This window comes from Cherax quadricarinatus, chromosome 22 (assembly GCF_038502225.1).
Source record: "Cherax quadricarinatus isolate ZL_2023a chromosome 22, ASM3850222v1, whole genome shotgun sequence".
In the NCBI taxonomy this organism is placed as follows: Eukaryota; Metazoa; Arthropoda; class Malacostraca; order Decapoda; family Parastacidae; genus Cherax; species Cherax quadricarinatus.
The window spans coordinates 19,646,652-19,670,812 of record NC_091313.1 but is presented as its reverse complement, the minus strand read 5'-3'; the positions used below and the strand labels follow the sequence as shown (position 1 = coordinate 19,670,812).

Genomic DNA, 24,161 nt, shown 5'->3' with positions numbered 1-24,161 from the left:
CCTGGGGAAGGGGAGGTCACCTACACCCGCCCATTCCCCTGTCCTGTTGGTTACTCTGCTGTCGTCCAAGCCCTGGGGAAGGGGAGGTCACCTACACCCGCCCATTCCCCTGTCCTGTTGGGTACTCTACTGTCGTCCAAGCCCTGGGGAAGGGGAGGTCACCTACACGCGCCCATTCCCCTGTCCTGTTGGTTACTCTGCTGTCGTCCAAGCCCTGGGGAAGGGGAGGTCACCTACACCCGCCCATTCCCCTGTCCTGTTGGGTACTCTACTGTCGTCCAAGCCCTGGGGAAGGGGAGGTCACCTACACCCGCCCATTCCCCTGTCCTGTTGGGTACTCTACTGTCGTCCAAGCCATGGGGGAAAAAGGGTTTCCTGCTCCGAAACTTCGTCAAAGCCCTTGGAGAGACAATCCTAGGCTTGCCCTTTCCTTAAGGTGTTTATTAAAATGGCTGTTTACTTGGTCAGCTACACACCAAAACTTCATACCACGTCAGTTGTGAATGGTTATATAACACGTTTAGCTGTTAGTGTACCATACAGTGACAAACACACATTATTATTATTATAATCAAGGGGGAAGCGCTAAAGCCGGAGGATTATACAGCGCCTGGGGGGGGGGGGATGTGGAAGGCATTCAGGCTTAATTCGGGGAACTGGAAACAAACACACAAGATTACAAGATAACACAAGGAGAGATTAAAGGGTATTAGCAGAAATTGGAAATTTAGATCATAGAAATATTATTAGAAAGGCAAAGAAGATTTCCAAGTCAGGCGCATTAACCGACACTGAGAAGAATAGTAAACAATATTTAGGAAGAGATACTTCTGAGTACCTCGACAGAACATTCGGTACCCCAGAGCAGGACATTTAAATGGACAAAGAGCACATTCTATTCTTTTCTTTTATTATTTAAAAAGGTTACACAGAATAATAACAATCCATGTGTATAGTATCCAACGAGAAACGTATTTTCTCAAATCACATGACCTATTATAAACGACTAGAATAAGCTTTGGGCTGGCTATTATATCTTAGATTAGATTTTGCCACCGAAGTGGCTAGTTTATTGTGCACCCCATATCCATCCTGTGGACGGTAGCGCGAGAGCATATGGATACACAAAAGGCCTAGGAACTAGGCCCCAAAGGGTTAACAGGAATACATATGGATTTATATCTACATATCTATAGTTCACTTATCTGTTACAAGCAAATTTAGGAAATTTGCTTAGTATATCTGGTATCTTATTTTCATTAATAAGATATCTTGACATGTCACATAGGTTATTATACTGTCTGTCTCTGTATTCCTCAATAAGTGGACTATTAAGCACATAGTGTTCAAGACAGTGACCATATGCCTGATCACATAATTTACATTTAGTTTCTTGTGATTTCATACTTGACATCTCAGAAACCATCCTACCCCATATGGGGAGTAGGGGGATGGTGGAAGGGTGGGGTTGGCACCGACCATTCTAAGGGTAATCGTAGCTGGTGACACATCCGCACTATGCTACTCTTGAGAAAACTCTCTCCCTGCTTTAGTTGCTCTCTTGCAACACTGCCTAGCTCCTGATGACACACTAAGAAGTGTGAAAGTACTTGAGCTAAAAATTTCCACCCCCCGTGGCTTCTCTTGCATTGTTAAGATCGCCCGACACACACACACACACACACACACACACACACACACACACACACACACACACACACACACACACACACACACACACACACACACACACATACACACACACACACATACACACACACACACATACACACACACACACATACACACACACAGGTCTCTTGTGAGGTACTCTATCGAAGGCTTTACTAAAATCCAAATAAACAATATCATATTCCTTATCACTGTCAACTGCCTCAAATGTTCTATTGAAGAACGTCAGTAAGTTTGTCGGGCAGGAACGACCTCTCGTGAATCCATGCTGGGATTCATTTATCAAGTTATGCTCTTCGAGGTGACTTCTGATAATGTCAGCTATAGTTGATTCTAATAACTTGCCCACTATAGATGTCGGGCTTATTGGACGGTAATTTGAAGGAGTGGACTTGTCCCCTGATTTGAATATAGGAGCCGCATTGGCCATCTTCCACAACTCTGGCACAACACCGGTAAGGATGGACGTATTGAATACACTCGTTAATGGCTGACGGAGCTCCATCTTGCATTCCTTAAGTACCCTGGAAAACAGCTCATCAGGTCCAGGGGACTTATTTTGCTTCAGTTTGTCTATCTGTTTAATAACCATGTCCCTCGTGACAGTAATATTAGTTAATTTAAATTCATCAGGAACTAAATAATTGTTAATTACTGGAATCTCATTTACATCTTCCTGTGTAAAAACTGACAAAAAATAGTCATTAAATAGGGAACACATTTCCAGTTCATTATCCGTCAGCTGTCCATTCCCAATTTTCAGAGGTCCTACTTTTTCCTTCACCTTCGTCCTATACACTTGAAAGAACCCCTTTGGATTAGTCTTTGATTCATTAGCAACTCTAATTTCATAGTCACGTTTAGCCTTTCTAATCCCCTTTTTTACTTCTCTTTTAAGCTGAACATATTGGTCAGTAAGGTTAACCTCTCCTCTTCTGATGCGCCTATAAATTCCCCTTTTCTCCCCTAATAGATGCTTCAACCTACTGTTAACCCATTTGGGATCGTTGTTATTAGACCTAATTTCTCTCTGGGGAATGTATATACTCTGGGCACGGTGTACATTATTAAGAAAACAATCATAAAAGCAGATCCCTTCATAATCATAAGTATGATCATCGTCAATAAAATCATTAGCTAGATAACCCCAATCAAGATTAGACAGGTGTTCCCTAAGTCCATTATAATCGGCAGAACGAAAATCAGGGATTTTTATTGTATTATCAATATTCTTGCATTCCCAGTTAATGCTAAAAGTGATGGATTTGTGATCACTTGCGCCAAGCTCTTCAGTGATCTCCAAATTATTTACGAGTGTTTCCTTATTTGACAAGACTAGGTCTAGCAGGTTGTTACCCCTGGTAGGCTCCGTTACGCACTGCTTCGGAAAACAGTCCTGAACTGTTTCCATAGTCACTGGACTCTAGATTACCTGTCAAAGAATTCCAGTCAATTTGGCCAAAATTAAAGTCCCCAACTATGACTATGTTATTGTGTCTAGAAGCCCTAACAATTTCGTCCCAAAGAAGTCTCCCTCTATCGTGATCCAAGCCTGGAGGTCGGTATATTACACCTGGAATTGGTTTTTCTTGACCCTCTGCAAACTCTACCCAAACAGATTCTGTTACTGCTCCATCTATTTTTATACCTGTTTTTATGCAACAATTAATATTTTCTCGAACATATAATGCAACTCCTCCCCCCTTCCCATTACATCTATCAACATTGAACAACTTAGATCCCTGAATATTACGCTCAGCAGTCGTGTCCCGACTCTTTGAATCATACCACGTTTCAGTTAATGCAATGATATCAGGGTTCCCAGCACATGCTACCAAGCGTAGTTCATTAATTTTGTTTCTTGCACTTCGACTGTTGGCATGGAATACCATCATATGTTTTTTCTTCTGCACATTTTTCCTATTGATCTTTGATTTTACACAATTTCTGAATTTATCATTGCCCAGAGCTGCTCCATGACAGTTGCTATTAGGGTTCTTGATATCGGAGCATGGGTCAATGTATCCATACTCATTGTTTATCATTTCTAAACCCATACCTCTAACTAATCCAAGTTTAAAGTCCTAACAACCCCCTGAACTGAACTAGCAAGAAAGCCCACACCTGCCCTGGATAAGTGAACCCCATCCCTGGCATACATGTCATTTCGGCCATAGAAGTTGTCCCAGTTGTCAATGAATGGTACTGCATTATCCTTACAGTGTTTATCCAGCCAACAATTAATACCAATTGCTCTGGACAACCATTCATTACCAACACCTCTTCTTGGCAAAATGCCACATATAACACACACACACACACACACACACAATTAGGTGAGTACACACACACACACACACACACACACACACACACACACACACACACACACACACACACACACACACACACACACACACATGCATGCACATACAACAGGCCTAGTGTCTAATCGACATGTGCCTAGGACCAAATGGTAACTAACTAACACACACACACACACTAACACACACATGCATGCACATACAACAGGCCTAGTGTCTAATCGACATGTGCCTAGGACCAAATGGTAACTAACACACACACACACACACACACACACACACACACACACACACACACACACACACACACACACACACACACACACACACATATATATATATATATATATATATATATATATATATATATATATATATATATATATATATAAGTATGTATGTATTATTCTCATCAACCTCTTTAAGCAGTACTAAAAATAAGAAATCGAATCTTGTTTTACCGTATAACATTTTTTGATCATTGATGTACTCGACCAGTTAACTGTTTTTATTTGTCTAGTTGTAACCGAACTAAGTTAAGTTTATTCAGGTACATTGCACAAGTTTAGATTTTTACTACTGTTTTGTATAGTAACATGTAAAGTAAAAGAAAGTGATTAATTTTCATTGGGGCCCTTCATTTATTTCCATTGGGGTCCTTGAGTATGGGCCCATATTGTATATACAATATGGGCCCATTTGATTATGTATATTTACACTTTAATCCATATAAATTTTTCGCACCTGATTTTAGCAGCAGATCGCTGTAGATGAGTTTGTTGGTGGTGGGTGATATGCGAGGTGGAGCCCACGACCAGCCAGGAAGCGGTGACACCTCTGTGTCGCAGACCCTCCATCCACCTCTCGCAACCATCAGCGTCTAGCTCACTGCCTCGCAAAACCAGGCGTGTGTAAGTTCTGGACAGAGCTTTCACGATATCACACGACCACTCAACAGTAGCCTTAGTAATTTTCCATATGTCCACAGAAAGTGCAATAGGTCTCTCAGAGATATTCAAGGGTGGAATTGTTTTGGGATCCGTTGTTGTAGAAGCATCTAAGTTTAAATACAGCATTTCCAAAGCTTTAAGCAACGGAAGAGTAGTTTTGAGAGTTTCCAACATATCTGGAGTGATGTGGATAGCTAACCTTTTCAGCGATGCTGGGAGTCTGGTGATGGCTGTAGAACTCAGACGTCCAGCAAAGTGTTCCATCACGCATGGTGAATCTCCACTTGTCACAGTGTCCAAGAACTTATCTGACAAGTTAATTTTCTCTGACCAAAAGTGCTGATATAGGTGAAGCGACAATCTTAGCTCAGGAGAGGCTGCACAGACTTTAAGAATTTTTTTTAAATGCGGATAGTTACTTGGGCACCTGGTAGCGACAAGAGACAGATGACGAGGTTGAGTTTCCTTGCTTAAATCAACAAGAGTTGAAGTTATAGCAAAATCCTCTACTTCCCATTCATCACCCATTTCCTTTAATATTTCGTCTTTGATTGTAGCTTCCGCCTTTGCCTCCTCGATATACTCTAGCCACTGAGATGCCTTCTTTACCCCTAAATCTTTTAAAAGACAGACGATTTCCTTTGCTCTAGTCTTTAGTTGGCAAGGTAAAAGCAAAGCCAACATTCCCACAAGATACTTCATCATTGACCGTAAACTGGGATCATGAGCTTCACCAGTACCAGAAGAGGGAAGTCCAAGAACTTGACGAATGGTTGTAGAAGGCAGTGCTTCTTGCAGCTTCTGGGTGACTGACCAAGCAGCATAATACTGCAGGGTCGACCGTCGGGGAAAGGACACCTTGCAACCCCTCGTAGAAAGGCTGTTAACACCCTCGTCTGTGTAGTTCATAAACGCCGATATTAAATATTCCTCGGGCAGTTTTAAGGTTTGACATTCTACAGCTAAATTTACGAGATCTTCTGGGTCGATGTAGAATTTTCCGGCCCTCAAGCACTCAGCCGCTACTCCAGTCAGTGAAATCAAAAATTTTCGTAGATTAACCCTGACAATAGATTGTGTGCTTATAGCGCACGGTGACGAGCCTGTTAAATTTTGCAGAACTTTATGTACGAGAAGATCTTCCACTAACATGAAGATCTCTGTGAGAGTGGACGATGCGTTAAGACGCTCAGGAGCAAACGTCCAGCTTAGAGCAAGTAGACTGAGAATTTCTGGAGATCTAAGATGTTCCTGCAGGCATGACCGCTTTGTTCTTATCAGCTGGAAAAGTTCTGTCTCACTTTCATGGTGATGCGTGTTGCTAGGGAAAATATAACTCAAGCTTCGCTGTATAAATGTAATGGTTTGGTTGTCTGGTATACCTTCAATTTCCAAAACGAGTGCTCGTTTGTGCAATGCAGAGATTTGTCTTTGAATAATTTTTGAAGTCTCTCTGGAAGTGGTAGCTATAACTCGAGTACCAGGTGACATCACCTTTAAAAATTCCTCGAAAACAGAAAAAGATGTCTTGTTTAATTCATCAACGTCATCTAATATTACAAGCAAATTAAGCGACAGAAGTGTACGCTTAAATTCAGATTGCTGCAACAGTGCTGCCGTGCGAGGTAGAAGGAAAGCCAACATTGCATCTAGAGAGGAAAATGATGCACGACGACATTCCATGAAGAGTATCTGGTCAAAATTATCTGTCAGTTCCACATCGCCTGTCTTATTTATTCCTCTGTCTATTATATATTTCAAGAGTGTTGATTTCCCCATGCCACCCAGAGCACAGAGTAGAGTGACATGAGGCTGTGTTCCGTCACACTCTCTTGCCTGTAGCACATCACTGACTGACAAGTAACTTTCCTCCACCGATAACTGTCTTTGCATTATTTGCGTTTCATCCCGTTTTAATTTAGGGTGTATGAACACCTTCATAACATTCACACTTCTTCCCTCCATCAGCCAGGGCGCCACATTTACTTGACAAATACCATTAAAAATTTGTGAAGATTCACTTCCTGCTTCTTCAATCAAGCGAGCTTTTCTGCTTGCTAATAGTTCTCTCTGGTATTCAGCTTCTGTTTCCAATGGCACACGAGAATCTCGGATAGCATCTAACTGTCGGTTGACGGAAACTAACACAGAGTTCACTTCACACTTACCTATAGAATATGTTTGCCCAGCTTTCTGAATTGTCCGAGTGAACAAAGTTCTCAGAGCATTCAATTCATCAACCAATTCATTAGGAGAAAGGCGTATATTTTCGTGAGCTAATTCATTTCTCTTTTTTTTGATACCATGCAAGCAAAATTCCAACGAGTCTGAAGCTTCCGTTGTCCACACTGAATCACTGGGATCACTCAAGCCACACACTAACTGTAATAGCTTGTAAATTAACGTGATATCAAATTCCGATACTGAATCATCTCTGGTGATTCTTTCACGTTGGGAGTTATTAAAATCTTTGCTGAACTTGTTTTGCGAGTAGTGAGGGAGGGCAAAGAGGGTGTTCTTAAGAGTGCAGGAGCCTCCTATGTAACCCCACAAGAACACCTGATACAACACTTGCTGCCCCACTCTTCTCAAGCTGATAGTGTACTTCAGGTGGTTGAAGTCTTCCAGGTGAACACCCTCCTTGGGAAGTGACGTCCCCATCTCCGCTAGTGCCGTCTCTGAAAGTATGTGCTAATCACATTAGTGCCTTCAGCTTAATATAGCTGCATTACAACAAAAGTAAAAAAAAGTATAGAAGAGATGTATTACAGATACACATCCTCTGATTTCAGATTTCTGTAAAACATTTGGTATCATCTCGTGTGTGTGTGTGTGTGTGTGTGTGTGTGTGTGTGTGTGTGTACTCACCTATTACCTATTACTCACCTGTGTTTACCTGGAGTTTACCTGGAGAGAGTTCTGGGGGTCAACGCCCCTGCGGCCCGGTCTGTGACCAGGCCTCCTGGTGGATCAGAACCTGATCAACCAGGCTGTTACTGCTGGCTGCACGCAAACCAACGTACGAGCCACAGCCTGGCTGGTCAGGTACCGACTTTAGGTGCTTGTCCAGTGCCAGCTTGAAGACTGCCAAGGGTCTATTGGTAATCTCCCTTATGTATGCTGGGAGGCAGTTGAACAGTCTCGGGCCCCTGACACTTATTGTATGGTCTCTTAACGTGCTAGTGACATCCCTGCTTTTCATTGGGGGGATGTTGCATCGTCTGCCAAGTCTTTTGTTTTCATAGTGAGTGATTTTCGTGTGCAAGTTCGGTACTAGTCCCTCTAGGATTTTCCAGGTGTATATAATCATGTATCTCTCCCGCCTGCATTCCAGGGAATACAGGTTCAGGGACCTCAAGCACTCCCAGTAATTGAGGCATTTTATCTCCGTTATGCGCGCCGTGAAGGTTTTCTGTACATTTTCTAGGTCAGCAATTTCACCTGCCTTGAAAGGTGCTGTTAGTGTGCAGCAATATTCCAGCCTAGATAGAACAAGTGACCTGAAGAGTGTCATCATGGGCTTGACATCCCTAGTCTTGAAGGTTCTCATTATCCATCCTGTCATTTTTCTAGCAGCTGCGACTGATACAATGTTATGGTCCTTGAAGGTGAGATCCTCCGACATGATCACTCCCAGGTCTTTGACGTTGGTGTTTCGCTCTATTTTGTGGCCAGAATTTGTTTTGTACTCTGATGAAGATTTAATTTCCTCGTGTTTACCATATCTGAGTAATTGAAATTTCTCATCGTTGAACTTCATATTGTTTTCTGCAGCCCACCGAAAGATTTGGTTGATGTCCGCCTGGAGCCTTGCAGTGTCTGCAATGGAAGACACTGTCATGCAGATTCGGGTGTCATCTGCAAAGGAAGACACGGTGCTGTGGCTGACATCCTTGTCTATGTCAGATATGAGGATGAGGAACAAGATGGGAGCAAGTACTGTGCCTTGTGGAACAGAGCTTTTCACTGTAGCTGCCTCGGACTTTACTCTGTTGACTACTACTCTTTGTGTTCTGTTTGTGAGGAAATTATAGATCCTTCGACCAACTTTTCCTGTTATTCCTTTAGCACGCATTTTGTGCGCTATTACGCCATGGTCACTCTTGTCGAAGGCTTTTGCAAAGTCTGTATATATTACATCTGCATTCTTTTTGTCTTCTAGTGCATCTAGGACCTTGTCGTAGTGATCCAATAGTTGAGACAGACAGGAGCGACCTGTTTTAAACCCATGTTGCCCTGGGTTGTGTAACTGATGGATTTCTAGATGGGTGGTGATCTTGCTTCTTAGAACCCTTTCAAAGATTTTATGATATGGGATGTTAGTGTTATCGGTCTGTAGTTCTTTGCTATTGCTTTACTGCCCCCTTTGTGGAGTGGGGCTATGTCTGTTGTTTTTAGTAACTGTGGGACGACCCCCGTGTCTATGCTCCTTCTCCATAGGATGGTAAAAGCTCTTGATAGGGGCTTCTTGCAGTTCTTGATGAACACGGAGTTCCATGAGTCTGGCCCTGGGGCAGAGTGTATGGGCATGTCATTTATCGCCTGTTCGAAGTCATTTGGCGTCAGGATAACATCAGATAGGCTTGTGTTAACCAAATTCTGTGGCTCTCTCATAAAAAATTAATTTTGATCTTCGACTCTCAGTCTGGTTAGCGGCTAGAGTCATATTGGGACTTGAGTAGCTCACTCATTTCCTTGCTGTCATCTGTGTGTGTGTGTGTACTCACCTAGTTGTGGTTGCAAGGGTCGATTCACAGCTCCTGGCCCCGCCTCTTCGCTGGCCGCTACTAGGTCAGTCTTCCCACTCCATGAGCTTTATCATACCTCTTCTTAAAGCTATGCATGGATCCTGCCTCCAACACATCACTTCCCAGACTATTTCACTTCTAGACAACTCTGTGACTAAAGAAATACTTCAAAACATCCCTGTGATTCACAGGATTTCCTGTCCATGAAACCATGCTGGCTGTCGTTGATAAACTCATTCCTTTCTAGGTGCTCCACCACTCTTCTGACAACCTTCTCCATGATTTTGCATACTATACATGCCAGTGACACTGGTCTGTAGTTGAAGACTGCTGTTAATGGTACACATAGCGCCTCTGCTCCCTCTCTCAGGACCCATGGAGAGATGTTATCCGGCCCCATCACCTTTGAGGTATCTAACTTGTTTAGCAGCCTCTTCACTTCTTCCTCGGTTGTATGTATTGTGTCCAACATTTGAAGGTGTACCTCACCTCTCCTTTCTGGAGTCCCTTCTGTCTCCTCTCTAAATAATTCTTTGAATCTCAAGTTGAGCTCCTCACATCACGGTCGTTTCCTGTGATCTCCCCCCCTTCCTCAGCCTGATTACCCGGTCCTTGACAGTCGTTGTCCTCCTGATGTGGTTGTACAACAGTTTCGGGTGTGTGTGTGTGTGTGTGTGTGTGTGTGTGTGTGTGTGTGTGTGTGTGTATGTGTGTGTGTGTGTGTGTGTGTGTGTGTATGTCTGTGTGTGTACTCACCTAGCTGAGGTTGCAGGGGTCGAGTCCAAGCTCCTGGCCCCACCTCTTCACTGGTCGCTACTCACCTAGCTGTGGCTGTACTCACCTAGTTGTGGTTGCAGGGGTCCATTCACAGCTCCTGGCCCCGCCTCTTCATTGGCCGCTACTGGGTCACTCTTCCTGCTCCATGAGCTTTATCATACCTCTTCTTAAAGCTATCTATGGATCCTGCCTCCACTACATCACTTCCCAGACTATTCCACTTCCTAACAACTCTGTGACTGAAGAAATACTTCCTAACATCCCAGTGATTCATCTGAGTCTTCAACTTCCAACTGTGATCCCTTGTTGCTGTTTCACATCTCTGGAACATTCTGTCTCTGTCCACCTTGTCGATTCCTCTCAGTATTTTGTATGTCGTTATCATATCCTCCCTATCTCTCCTGTCTTCCAGTATTGTGTGTTGCTGCAGTGTTTGTTGTGTGTTGGTGCAGTATTTGTTGTGTGTGTACTCACCTAGTTGTAGTCACCTAGTTGTGGTAACAGGGGATGAGTCACAGCTCCTGGCCGCGCCTCTTCGCTGGCCACTACTAGTGTAGACAGCCTGTACTGTCTGCACAGACAGCCCATGCTGTCTGCCAGCTTAGTTCATATTTTGCGCCACTCAGATGCTGCCCTCTGTAGTCAGGCCTCTCGGTAGGCACGCCAGCCTGTCTGCCCTTGCCTCGCTCTCACTCTCACAGCGGCCTAGCAGGAAGACACAAGTACTCCCAGCTCTCTCTCGTGGGATGGCCCTGCCTGGGCCATGGGCACAAACACACAAGCCTGTGTACCCACCACGACTTAACAATAAAGTAAGAAGCCTCCGAAGACGTATCATTTACTCCCCGCTACCAGAACACCAAATAATCCTTTTTATAAATGGTGGCAGCCTCCGAAGACGTATCATTTAACCACCCGCTTTCAGCTCTACCAAACAAACCCATTAAACATTGGTAGCAGTGGTGGTCGCAGCAGTGTATTTGCCCAGAGAAAGGAAGGAAGGAATGAATGAAGTTGTTCACTTCATCCCCCTACACAACAAGCATCTGTCTCTCAACGAGTTATCTTGATGTCATGTCTGCACGTCTGAGCATCCAGACACAGGTACAAGCAGGATCCAGCCGAAATTTGCTGGAATTCTTCGAGAATTGTGACTCCACGCTACAGCGTCCCATGCTGTTTCTCAAGTCACGTGTTCAGCGTCACTTGTATGTTGCTGTTGTTGTTCAGCTCAGCACAGCTGTTTCAGCAAGCCAGAGGTGAGTTTCGTGGTGATTTCTGCATCCAGTGTGAGATTCTCCACGTGTTTGTGGGTAGGAGAGAAGGGGAGGAAGTGGCCGTTCCTCACCTTGCACATGCTCGCCCTACTCACGCTCACCCGTCTACCATACACTCACCACTGCTCACTTCCTCTGCTGTGTTTTCTGCTGTTTTTCGTGTGAATTCGTCGCCAGTGCTGTGTATCCGAGGGCCCGAGGCCACTCGAAGCTACGTGGATCAGCATGCCACATAGATCACGATGCCATGTGGATCACGACGCCACGTTGGGTGTGGGCGATGTCACGTGGATCTACCAGCCACATGAGTTACCAGATGTCCCAGGCCACATGCTGTGGTCTGCTGCCTGCATCACATTGACGTCACTGACGATGCTCCCCGACTTCATGACGCCACGATGTCTGCCTGACGTCACCTCGAGATGTCTGCTGACGTCACAGTGCTGCTGACGTCACCTCGCGACATCACACCTGACATCACATGATGTCACATCGAGTGCTTCTAGTAATTATTTCAGTATTGTTGAGAAGATTAACAGAAGATATATGTTGTGTGTTAATTCCTCTCAGTCAGTGTTCTCACATGTTAGTGTACCGCATGTACCGCGGTGTGTCCAGTGAGGTCTGAGCCAGACCTGAGTAGCACCACTGTGCTAAGTCACCCGATGTGACCAGTGCGTATGACAGCTGATGTCAAGACAGACCCGAGTGACCGAGCCCTCGTGTACAGAAAGCTTTTATGCTCGTCGCTCGTGATGTTCTGCAGAATCGTACCTGCTACGATTCCCATCGAGATTTGTTTCACTTCACCTCCAGACCTTCAGAGTGCAGTTATATGTAGAGAAACAAGTCTGGGGACGCTTAGACTAACCTCTGCTATAACTCCAACTGTCGAGAGAATGACACACTGTGTCAGCCTCGTGTCACAAGCTTCAGTGAGCAGCCTGCACAAAGAAGATGTCACTTTGATTGCTTGCTCGCTCACTGCAGTCTGGTGTATGATGTTACGACTCCCAGATGTTTCGCCCAGTCGTCTCTGCCACGACTCGCTCCACAACTCGCTCCATGCTCGCCATCAGTGACAGCCCAGCGACAGTACCAGTCGAGAAGTGTCCTCCTGAGTCGCTTGCCAGAAGTCCTGCCCAGTTGCCGAGTTTTGTCGACGCCTCACTCGAGGGCACCAGCATGTGCCCCAGGTTGAGTGAAAACCTGCAGCGACTCCTACGATGACTGCTTCACCGTTCCAGAGGAGACCGTAGCCTGTTACGTCACAGCTCAGCCGCAGCGATGTCTCCTGTGTTGCAGTATCTGTCCAGACGCAGGAAGGTGTGCAGTGATGCCCTTCGACGCTCACTGCCTATGACCATGATGTTCAGCACACCCCACATGTTTTTTTCTTCCCTCCCTGTAGGAAGTTTTTTTTCCATGTCCATATGTATATATATGTTTTTTTATTTTGTGTTCTGTGCCCTGTTCCTACGAGAGAGAGACTGAGCTCCTTTTACCACCAGTATCGTCGTGTCGGGACGACGCGCGGTAGGTGGCCGAGCGTATGTAGACAGCCTGTATTGTTTGCACAGACAGCCCATGCTGTCTGCCAGCTTAGTTCATATTTTGCGCCACTCAGATGCTGCCCTCTGTAGTCAGGCCTCTCGGTGGGCACGCCAGCCTGTCTGCCCTTGCCTCGCTCTCACTCTCACAGTGGCCTAGCAGGAAGACACAAGTACTCCCAGCTCTCTCTCGTGGGATGGCCCTGCCCGGGCCATGGGCACAAACACACAAGCCTGTGTACCCACCACGACTTAACAATAAAGTAAGAAGCCTCCAAAGATGTATCATTAACCACCCGCTTGCAGCACCTACCAAACAAGCCAATTAAACACTAGTTCACTCTTCCCGCTCTATGAGCTTTATCATACCTCTTCTGAAAGCTATGCATGAATCCTGCCTCCACTTGTGTGTGTGTGTGTGTATGAGTGTGTGTTCTACCTATTTGTAGTTTCAGGGATCGATTCCTAGCTCCTGGTTTGCCTCTTCACTGGTCGCCACAGGTCCACTCTTTCCTTTCTCCATGAGCTTTATCGTATTTCTTAAAGCTATGTACCGATCTTGCCTCTACTACAACACTCTCCAGAGTATATCACTTCTTAACAACTCTATGGCTGAAGAAGAACTTCCCGTGTGTGTGTGTGTGTGTGTGCTCACCTATTTATGGTGGCAGGGGTCGGGTCATAGCTCCAGGCCCCACCTCTTCACTGATCGCTACTAGGTCCTCTCTCTCCCTGCTCCATGAGCTTCATGAAACCTCGTCTTAAAACAATGCATGATTCCTGCCTCCATTACGTCACTTGCCAGACTATTCCACTTCCTGACAACTCTGACTAAAAACATACCTCATAACATCCCTTTCATTCATCTGAGTCTTCAACTTCTAATTGTGAACCCATGTTTCTGTGCCCCATCTCTGGAACATCCTGTCTCTGTCCACTTGTCCACCTTGTCAATTCCTAGCAGTATTTTGTGTCGGTATCATGTCTCCCCTAACCCTCCTGTCCTCCAGTGTCGTTGTCAGGCCGATTTCCCTTAACCTTTCTTCGTGGGACCTTCCCCTTAGCTCTGGAACTAGTCTTTTTGCAAACCTTTGAACTTTCTCTAATTTCTTGACGTGCTTGACCAGGTGTGGGTTCCAAATTGGTGCTACATACTCCAGTATGGGCCTGACGTACACGGTGTACAGAGTCTTGAACGATTCCTTACTGAGGTATAGGAATGCTATTCTCAGGTTTGACAGGCACCCATATGCTGCAGCAGTTATCTGTTTGATGTGCTTCTCAGGAGATGTGCTCGGTATTATACTCACACCAAGATCCTTTTCCTTGAGTGAGGTTTGCAATCTTTGGCCACCTGTCTGTAGTCTTCTTTGTTCTTCCCCAATCTTCATCACTTTGCATTTGGCGAGGTTAAATTCGAGGAATCAGTTGCTGGACAAGGCTTCCAGCCTGTCCAAATCTCTTTGTAGTCCTGCCTGATTCTCATCCGATTTAATTCTCATTAACTTCACATCATCTGCAAACAGGGACACTTCTACGTCTATCCTTTCCGTTATGTCATGTGTGTGTGTGTGTGTGCACTCACCTGTTTATGGTTGCAGGGGTCGAGTTACAGCTCCTGGCACCGCCTCTTCGCTGGTCACTACTAGGTCCACTCTCTCCCTGCTTCATGAGCTTCATCGTATATCTTCTTAAAACTATGTATGGATCTCGCCTCCACTACATCACTCTCCAGACTGTTCCACTTCCTGACAACTCTGTGGCTGAAGAAATACTTCCTAACATCCCTGTGACTCATCTGGGTCTTCAACATCCAGTTATGATCCTTTGTTGTTGTGTCCCATCTCTGAAGCATCCTATCCCTATCTGCCTTGTCAATTCCTTTCAGTACTTTATATGTCGTTATGTCATCCCAATCTCTCCTGTCCTCCAGTATCGTCAGGTTGATTTCCCTTAACCTCTCCTCGTAGGACATACTCCTTAGCTCCGCGACTAGTCTTGTTGCAAACCTTTGCACTTTCTCTAGTTTCCTTATGTGCTTGGCTAGGTGTGGGTTCCAAAATGGGGCTACATACTCCAATATGGACCTAATGTACAAAGTGTACAGGGTCCTGAAAGATTCTTTATTAAGATGTCGGAATGCTGTTCTGAGGTTTGCTAGGCGCCCTTATGCTGCAGTAGTTATTTGGTTGATGTGCGTCTCATGAGATTTGCCCGGTGTTGTACTCACCCCAGGATCCTTTTCCTTGAGTGAAGTTTGTAGTCTCTGCCCCCCTAGACTGTACTCCGTCTGCGGTCTTCCTTGCCCTTCACCAATCTTCATGACTTTGCACTTGGTGGGGTTGAACTCCAGGAGCCAGTTGCTGGACCAGGCCTGCAGCCTGTCCAGATTCCTTTGTAGTTCTGCTTGATCCTCGTCCAACTGAATTCTTCTCATCACCTTCACATCATCTGCAAACAGGGACACTTGGGGGTCTATTTCTTCCGTCAAGTTGTCCACAAATACCAGAAACAGCACTAGTTCTAGGACTGACCCCTGTGGAACCCCGGTCATTACAGGCGCCCACTCTGACACCTTGCCACGTACTATGACTCGCTGTTGTCTTCCTGACAGGTATTCCCTGATCCATTGTAGTGCCTTCCTTGTTATCCCTGCCTGGTCCTCCGGCTTTTGTACTAATCTCTTGTGTGGAACTGTGTCAAACGCCTTCTTACAGTCCAAGAAAATGCAGTCTACCCACCCTCTCTCTCTTGTCTTACTTCTGTCACCCTGTCATAGAACTCCAGCAGGTTTGCGACACAGGATTTCTAGTCCCTGAAACCGTGCTGGCTGTCGTTAAGCTCATTCCTTTCTAGGTTCTCCATCACTCTTCTGATAATTTTCTCCATGACCTTGCATACTATATATGTCAGTGACACTGGTCTGTAGTTTAATGCTTCGTGTCTGTCTCGTTTTTTAAAAATTGGGACTACATCTGCTGTCTTCCATAACTCAGGTAGTCGCCCTGTTTTGATGTGTTGAAGATTGATGTTAATGGTACACATAGCGCCTCTACTCCCTTTCTCAAGACCCATGGAGAGATATTATCCGGCCCTATCGCCTTTGAGGTATCTAGATCGCTTAGCAGCCCTTTCACTTCTTCCTTGTTCGTATGTATTGTGTCCAACACTTGATGGTGTACCCCGCCTCTCCGTCTTTCTGGAGTCCCTTCTGTCTCGTCTGTGATCACTTCTTTGAATCTCGTGTTGAGCTCCTTACATACTTCGCGGTCCTTTCTTGTGATCTTCCCTCCTTCCTTCCTCAGCCTGATTACCTGGTCTTTGGCTGTTGTTTTCCTCTTGATGTGGCTGTACAACAGCTTAGGGTCGGATTTGGCTTTCGCTGCTATGTCATTTTCGTATTGTCGTGTGACGAGGTGTGTGTGTGTGTGTGTGTGTGTGTGTGTGTGTGTGTGTGTGTGTGTGTGTGTGTGTGTGTGTGTGTGCGTGTGTGTGTGTGTGTGTGTACTCACCTATTTGTGGTTGCAGGGGTCGAGTCTTAGCTCCTGTGTGTGTGTGTGTGTGTGTGTGTGTGTGTGTGTGTGTGTGTGTGTGTGTGTGTGTGTGTGTGTGTGTGTGTGTGTGTGTGTGTGTGTGTGTACTCACCTAGTTGAGGTTGCGGGGGTCGAGTCCGAGCTCCTGGCCCCGCCTCTTCACTGATCGCTACTAGGTCACTCTCCCTGAGCCGTGAGCTTTATCATACCTCTGCTTAAAGCTATGTATGGATCCTGCCTCCACTACATCGCTTCCCAAACTATTCCACTTACTGACTACTCTGTGGCTGAAGAAATACTTCCTAACATCCCTGTGATTCATCTGTGTCTTCAGCTTCCAACTGTGCCCCCTTGTTACTGTGTCCAATCTCTGGAACATCCTGTCTTTGTCCACCTTGTCAATTCCTCTCAGTATTTTGTATGTCGTTATCATGTCCCCCCTATCTCTCCTGTCCTCCAGTGTAGTCAGGTTGATTTCCCTTAACCTCTCCTCGTAGGACATACCTCTTGGCTCTGGGACTAGTCTTGTTGCAAACCTTTGCACTTTCTCTAGTTTCTTCACGTGCTTGGCTAGGTGTGGGTTCCAAACTGGTGCCGCATACTCCAATATGGGCCTAACGTACACTGTGTACAGGGTCCTGAATGATTCCTTATTAAGATGTCGGAATGCTGTTCTGAGGTTTGCTAGGCGCCCATATGCTGCAGCAGTTATTTGGTTGATGTGCACTTCAGGAGATGTGCCTGGTGTTATACTCATCCCAAGATCTTTTTCCTTGAGTGAGGTTTGTAGTCTCTGACCCCCTAGACTATACTCCGTCTGCGGCCTTCTTTGCCCTTCCCCAATCTTCATGACTTTGCACTTGGTGGGATTGAACTCCAGGAGCCAATTGCTGGACCAGGTCTCCAGCCTGTCCAGATCCCTTTGTAGTTCTGCCTGGTCTTCGATCGAGTGAATTCTTCTCATCAACTTCACGTCATCTGCAAACAGGGACACCTCAGAGTCTATTCCTTCCGTCATGTCATTCACAAATACCAGAAACAGCACTGGTCCTAGGACTGACCCCTGCGGGACCCCACTGGTCACAGGTGCCCACTCTGACACCTAGCCACGTACCATGACTCGCTGCTGTCTTCCTGACAAGTATTCCCTGATCCTTTGTAGTGCCTTCCCTGTTATCCCTGCTTGGTCCTCCAGTTTTTGCACCAATCTCTTGTGTGGAACTGTGTCAAACGCCTTCTTGCAGTCCAAGAAAATGCAATCCACCCACCCCTCTCTCTCTTGTCTTACTGCTGTCACCATGTCATAGAACTCCAGTAGGTTTGTGACACAGGATTTCCCGTCCCTGAAACCATGTTGGCTGCTGTTGATGAGATCGTTCCTTTCTAGATGTTCCACCACTCTTCTCCTGATAATCTTCTCCATGATTTTGCATACTATACATGTCAGTGACACTGGTCTGTAGTTTAATGCTTCATGTCTGTCTCCTTTTTTAAAGATTGGGACTACATTTGCTGTCTTCCATGCCTCAGGCAATCTCCCTGTTTCGATAGATGTATTGAATATTGTTGTTAGGGGTACACATAGCGCCTCTGCTCCCTCTCTCAATACCCATGGGGAGATGTTATCTGGCCCCATTGCCTTTGAGGTATCTAGCTCACTCAGAAGCCTCTTCACTTCTTCCTCGGTTGTGTGCACTGTGTCCAGCACTTGGTGGTGTGCCCCACCTCTCCGTCTTTCTGGAGTCCCTTCTGTCTCCTCTGTGAACACTTCTTTGAATCTCTTGTTGAGTTCTTCACATACTTCACGGTCATTTCTTGTTGTCTCTCCTCCTTCCTTCCTTAGCCTGATTACCTGGTCCTTGACTGTTGTTTTCCTCCTGATGTGGCTGTACAACAGTTTCGGGTCAGATTTGGCTTTCGCTGCTATGTCATTTTCATATTGTCTTTGGGCCTCCCTTCTTATCTGTGCATATTCGTTTCTGGCTCTACGACTGTTCTCCTTATTCTCCTGGGTCCTTTGCCTTCTATATTTCTTCCATTCCCTAGCACACTTGGTTTTTGCCTCCCTGCACCTTTGGGTAAACCATGGGCTCATCCTGGCTTTTTCATTATTCCTGTTACCCTTGGGTACAAACCTCTCCTCAGCCTCCTTGCATTTTGTTGCTACATATTCCATCATCTCATTAACTAACTGGCTTCCCTGCCAGTTCTCTGTCCCACTGAACCCCGTTCAGGTAGTTCCTCATTCCTGTGTAGTCCCTTTTCTTGTAGTTTGGCTTCATTCGTCCTGGCCTTCCTGCTTCTCCCTCCACTTGTAGCTCTACTGTGTATTCGAAGCTTAAAACCACATGGTCACTGGCCCCAAGGGGTCTTTCATATGTGATGTCCTCGATATCTGCACTACTCAAGGTGAATACTAAGTCCAGCCTTGCTGGTTCATCCTCTCCTCTCTCTCTTGTAGTGTCCCTTACGTGTTGGCACATGAAGTTTTCCAGTACCACCTCCATCATCTTAGCCCTCCATGTATCTTGGCCCCCATGCGGGTCCAAGTTCTCCCAATCGATCTCCTTGTGGTTAAAGTCACCCATGATCAGGAGCTTTGCCCTGCATGCATGAGCTCTTCTGGCCACTCTAGCCAGTGTGTCAACCATCGCTCTATTGCTCTCGTCGTACTCTTGCCTTGGCCTCCTGCTGTTCTGTGGTGGGTTATACATCACTGCTATTACCACCTTGGGACCTCCAGAGTGAAGTGTTCCCGCTATGTAATCACTTTCTTCTCCGCTGTCTCCTCTCTCCAGCTCATCAAAATTCCAGCGTGTGTGTGTGTGTGTGTGTGTGTGTGTGTGGGTGTGTGTGGGTGTGTGTGTTTGTGTGTGTGTTTGTGTGTGTGTGTGTGTGTGTGTGTGTGTGTGTGTGTGTGTGTGTGTGTGTGTGTGTGTGTGTGTGTGTGTGTGTGTGTGTGTGTGTGTGTGTGTGTGTGTGTGTGTGTGTGGTGTGGTGTGTGTGTGTGTGTGTGTGTACTCACCTATTTGTACTCACCTATTTGTGGTTGCAGGGGTCGAGTCCTAGCTCCTGGCCCCGCCTCTTCACCGGTTGCTACTAGACCCTCTCTCTTCCCGCTCCATGAGCTTTATCAAACCTCGTCTTAAAACTGTGTATGGTTCCTGCCTCCACTACGTCATTTTCTAGGCTATTCCACTGCCTTACAACTCTATGACTGAAGAAATACTTCCTACTATCTCTCTGACTCATTTGTGTCTTCAACTTCCAATTGTGGCCTCTTGTTTCTGTGTCCCCTCCCTGGAACATCCTGTCCTTGTCCACCTTGTCTATTCCACGCAGTATTTTATATGTCGTTATCATGTCTCCCCTGACCCTCCTGTCCTCCAGTGTCGTCAGGCCGATTTCCCTTAATCTTTCTTCATAGGACATTCCCCTTAGCTCTGGAACTAACCTTGTTGCAAACCTTTGTACTTTCTCTAGTTTCTTGACGTGCTTTATCAAGTGCGGGTTCCAAACAGGTGCTGCATACTCCAGTATGGGCCTGACATACACGGTGTACAGTGTCTTGAATGATTCCTTACTAAGGTGTCGGAATGCTGTTCTCAGGTTTGCCAGGCGCCCATATGCTGCAGCAGTTATCTGATTGATGTGTGCTTCCGGAGACATGCTCGGTGTTATACTCACCCCAAGATCTTTCTCCTTGAGTGAGGTTTGCAGTCTTTGGCCACCTAGCCTATACTCGGTCTGTGGTCTTCTGTGCCCTTCCCCTATCTTCATGACTTTGCATTTGGCAGGATTAAATTCGAGAAGCCATTTGCTGGACCAGGTGTCCAGTCTGTCCAGGTCTCTTTGAAGTCCTGCCTGGTCCTCATCAGATTTAATTCTCCTCATTAACTTCACATCATCTGCAAACAGGGACACTTCTGAGTCTAACCCTTCCGTCATGTCGTTCACATATACCAAAAATAGCACTGGTCCTAGGACCGACCCCTGTGGGACCCCGCTCGTCACAGGTGCCCACTGTGATACATCATTACGTACCATGACTCGTTGTTGCCTCCCTGTCAGGTATTCTCTGATCCATTGCAGTGCTCTTCCTGTTATATGCGCCTGATGCTCTAGCTTCTGCACTAATCTCTTGTGAGGAACTGTGTCAAAGGCCTTCTTGCAGTCCAAGAAGATGCAATCAACCCACCCCTCTCTCTCTTGTCTTACTTCTGTTATTTTATCGTAAAACTCCAGAAGGTTTGTGACACAGGATTTGCCTTCCGTGAATCCGTGCTGGTTGGCATTTATACTCCTGTTCCGTTCCAGGTGCTCCACCACTCTCCTCCTGATAATCTTCTCCATAATTTTGCATACTATACACGTCAATGACACAGGTCTATAGTTTAGTGCCTCTTTTCTGTCTCCTTTTTTGAAAATGGGAACTACATTTGCCGTCTTCCATACCTCAGGTAGTTGCCCAGTTTCCAGGGATGTGTTGAAGATTGTGGTAAGTGGTACGCACAACATATCTGCTCCCTCTCTAAGGACCCATGGAGAGATGTTGTCCGGTCCCATTGCCTTTGAGGTATCGATGTCCCTTAGCAGTTTCTTCACCTCCTCCTCATCTGTATGTATGTCGTCCAACACTTGTTGGTGTATTCCTTGTTGGTGTCCCCATCTGGTCTGTCCCCCCAGAGTCCTTCCTGTCTCTACTGTAAATACTTCCTTAAATCTCGTGTTGAGCTCCTCACATACCTCTTGATCGTTTCTTGTGAGTTCTCCACCTTCTTTCCTCAGCCTTATCACCTGGTCCTTGACTGTTGTCTTCCTCCTAATGTGGCTATACAGCAGTTTCGGGTCAGATTTGACTTTCGATGCTATGTCGTTTTCATACTGTCGCTGGGCCTCCCTCCTTATCTGCGCATACTCGTTTCTGGCTCTTCTACTAATCTCCTTGTTTTCCTGGGTCCTATGCCTCCTGTACCTTTTCCATTCTCTGTTGCACTTAGTTTTTGCCTCCCTACACCTTCGGGTAAACCAAGGACTCGTTTTGGTCTTCCTATTATTTCTGTTTCCCTTGGGAACAAAACTTTCCTCTGCCTCCTTGGACTTTGTTGCCACATATTCCATCATCTCGTTTACTGATTTTCCTACCATTTCTCTGTCCCACTGAACCTCCTGCAGGAAGTTTCTCATACCTGTGTAGTCCCCCCTTTTATAGTTTGGCCTGTCCCCTTCAGTTCCTGTTACCTTCTCCACTTGTAACTCTACTATATAGTCAAAACTCAGAACCACATGATCGCTAGCTCCAAGGGGCCTCTCGTAAGTGATGTCCTCGATGTCTGAACTGCTCAGGGTGAACACAAGATCCAGTCTTGCTGGCTCATCCTCCCCTCTCTCTCTGGTTGTGTCCCTGACATGTTGATGCATGAGGTTTTCAAGTACCACATCCATCATCTTGGCGTGTGTGTGTGTGTGTACTCACCTATTTGTACTCACCTATTTGTGGTTGCAGGGGTCGAGTCACAGCTCCTGGCCCCGCCTCTTCGCTGATTGCTACTAGGTCCTCTCTCTCCCTGCCCCATGAGCTCTATCATACCTCGCCTTAAAACTATGTATGGTTCCTGCCTCCACCACATCACTTTCTAGGCTATTCCATGGCCTGACTACTCTATGACTGAAGAAATACTTCCTAACATCCCTTTGATTCATCTGAGTCTTCAATTTCCAATTGTGACCTCTTGTGTCTGTGTCCCATCTCTGGAACATCCCGTCTTTGTCCACCTCGTCTATTCCGCGCAGTATTTTATATGTCGTTATCATGTCTCCCCTGACCCTCCTGGCCTCCAGTGTCGTCAGGCCGATTTCCCTCAACCTTTCTTCATAGGACAATCCCCGTAGCTCTGGGACTAGTCTTGTTGCAAACCTTTGCACTTTCTCTAATTTCTTGACGTGCTTGACTAGGTGTGGATTCCAAACTGGTGCTGCATACTCCAGTATGGGCCTGACGTAGATGGTGTACAGAGTCTTAAACGAATCCTTACTGAGGTATCGGAACGCTATCCGTAGGTTTGCCAGGCGCCCGTATGCTGCAGCAGTTATCTGATTGATGTGTGCCTCAGGAGATATGTTCGGTGTTATACTCACCCCCAGATCTTTTTCCTTGAGTGAGGTTTGCAGTCTTTGGCCATCTAAACTATATTGTGTCTGCGGTCTTCTTTGCCCTTCCCCAATCTTCATGACTTTGCATTTGGCAGGGTTAAATTCTAGGAGCCAGTTGCTGGACCAGGCTTGTAGCCTGTCCAGATCTCTTTGTAGTCCTGCCTGATCCTCGTCCGATTCGATTCTTCTCATTAACTTCACATCGTCTGCAAACAAGGACACTTCTGAGTCTATCCCTTCCGTTATGTCGTTCACGTATACCAAGAACAGCACAGGTCCTAGGACTGACCCCTGTGGAACCCCGCTTGTGTGTGTGTGTGTGTGTGTGTGTGTGTGTGTGTGTGTGTGTGTGTGTGTGTGTGTGTGTGTGTGTGTGTGAGTGCGTGTGTGTTCAAAAGCTCACTTGCAGTATTATGTATGGTATTAACTGCATCACAATCGTCTCCACAATTGTTGTTCAGTTGAGCAGCGTAAAATTCAGCGCAATAACAAATGCGGATAAAACCAGAACATGTAAAATATCCTTATAATAGCATTTTATTTTGCTTTGAACACGTGTCAGCTTCAACAACATTTACAGTAGGGCTCTAACGTTGGTATGATATTGTTTATATTATTGTTGAAAGAGAGAGAGAGAGGAGGGGAGGAGAGGTAGCAAGAAAGAGGATCGGAAAGATTAGCATAAATAAATGATACATGATATATGATAGTTATAGCGTGTGTCGGGCGGAAGGTGGGTGATCACAATGACTGTGCCCTGGGATGTGATCTGCTAGACCAGACAGTGAGATGCCGCGATGTCTAGTGATCACAGTATAGTGATGTGATATATAATGCCGTGATTACTAGTGTAATAGTGAACTGTGTTCGCGTTTATTTTATTAATTTGGTTAAATTTTATTTGAGCCTTCCATTCTTCGAACATCTACGCAGAATGATGGAAGGCAGAAAAACAACGAGTGGGGTCTCGCCGGGATCAGTATCAGGGCCTCTGTTCCTATTATATATGAACAACGTACTAAAGGAGACTGGATACTGTGTCACTGAATGAGAAGAATAAGAAAGAGCAGAATAGGCCGTCGAATTCATTCTGACGAGGACATTCGAGCACTCCAGGAAGATTTGAATAGACTGATGCAGTGGTCGGAGAAGTGGCA

The 24,161-nt window shown here is 45.8% G+C and overlaps 1 protein-coding gene across 1 annotated transcript in view; it reads right to left on the bottom strand.

Moving 5' to 3' along the window:
* Positions 1–893: 893 nt before the first annotated feature.
* LOC128689755 (uncharacterized) overlaps positions 894–24,161 on the bottom strand; it is a 30,156-nt gene continuing 6,888 nt past the window's right edge. The window contains exon 2 of the mRNA XM_070087531.1: positions 894–7,644. Coding sequence (XP_069943632.1) covers positions 4,730–7,644 — 2,915 coding nt within the window. The 3' untranslated portion in view covers positions 894–4,729. The remainder of the gene's footprint in view (positions 7,645–24,161) is intronic.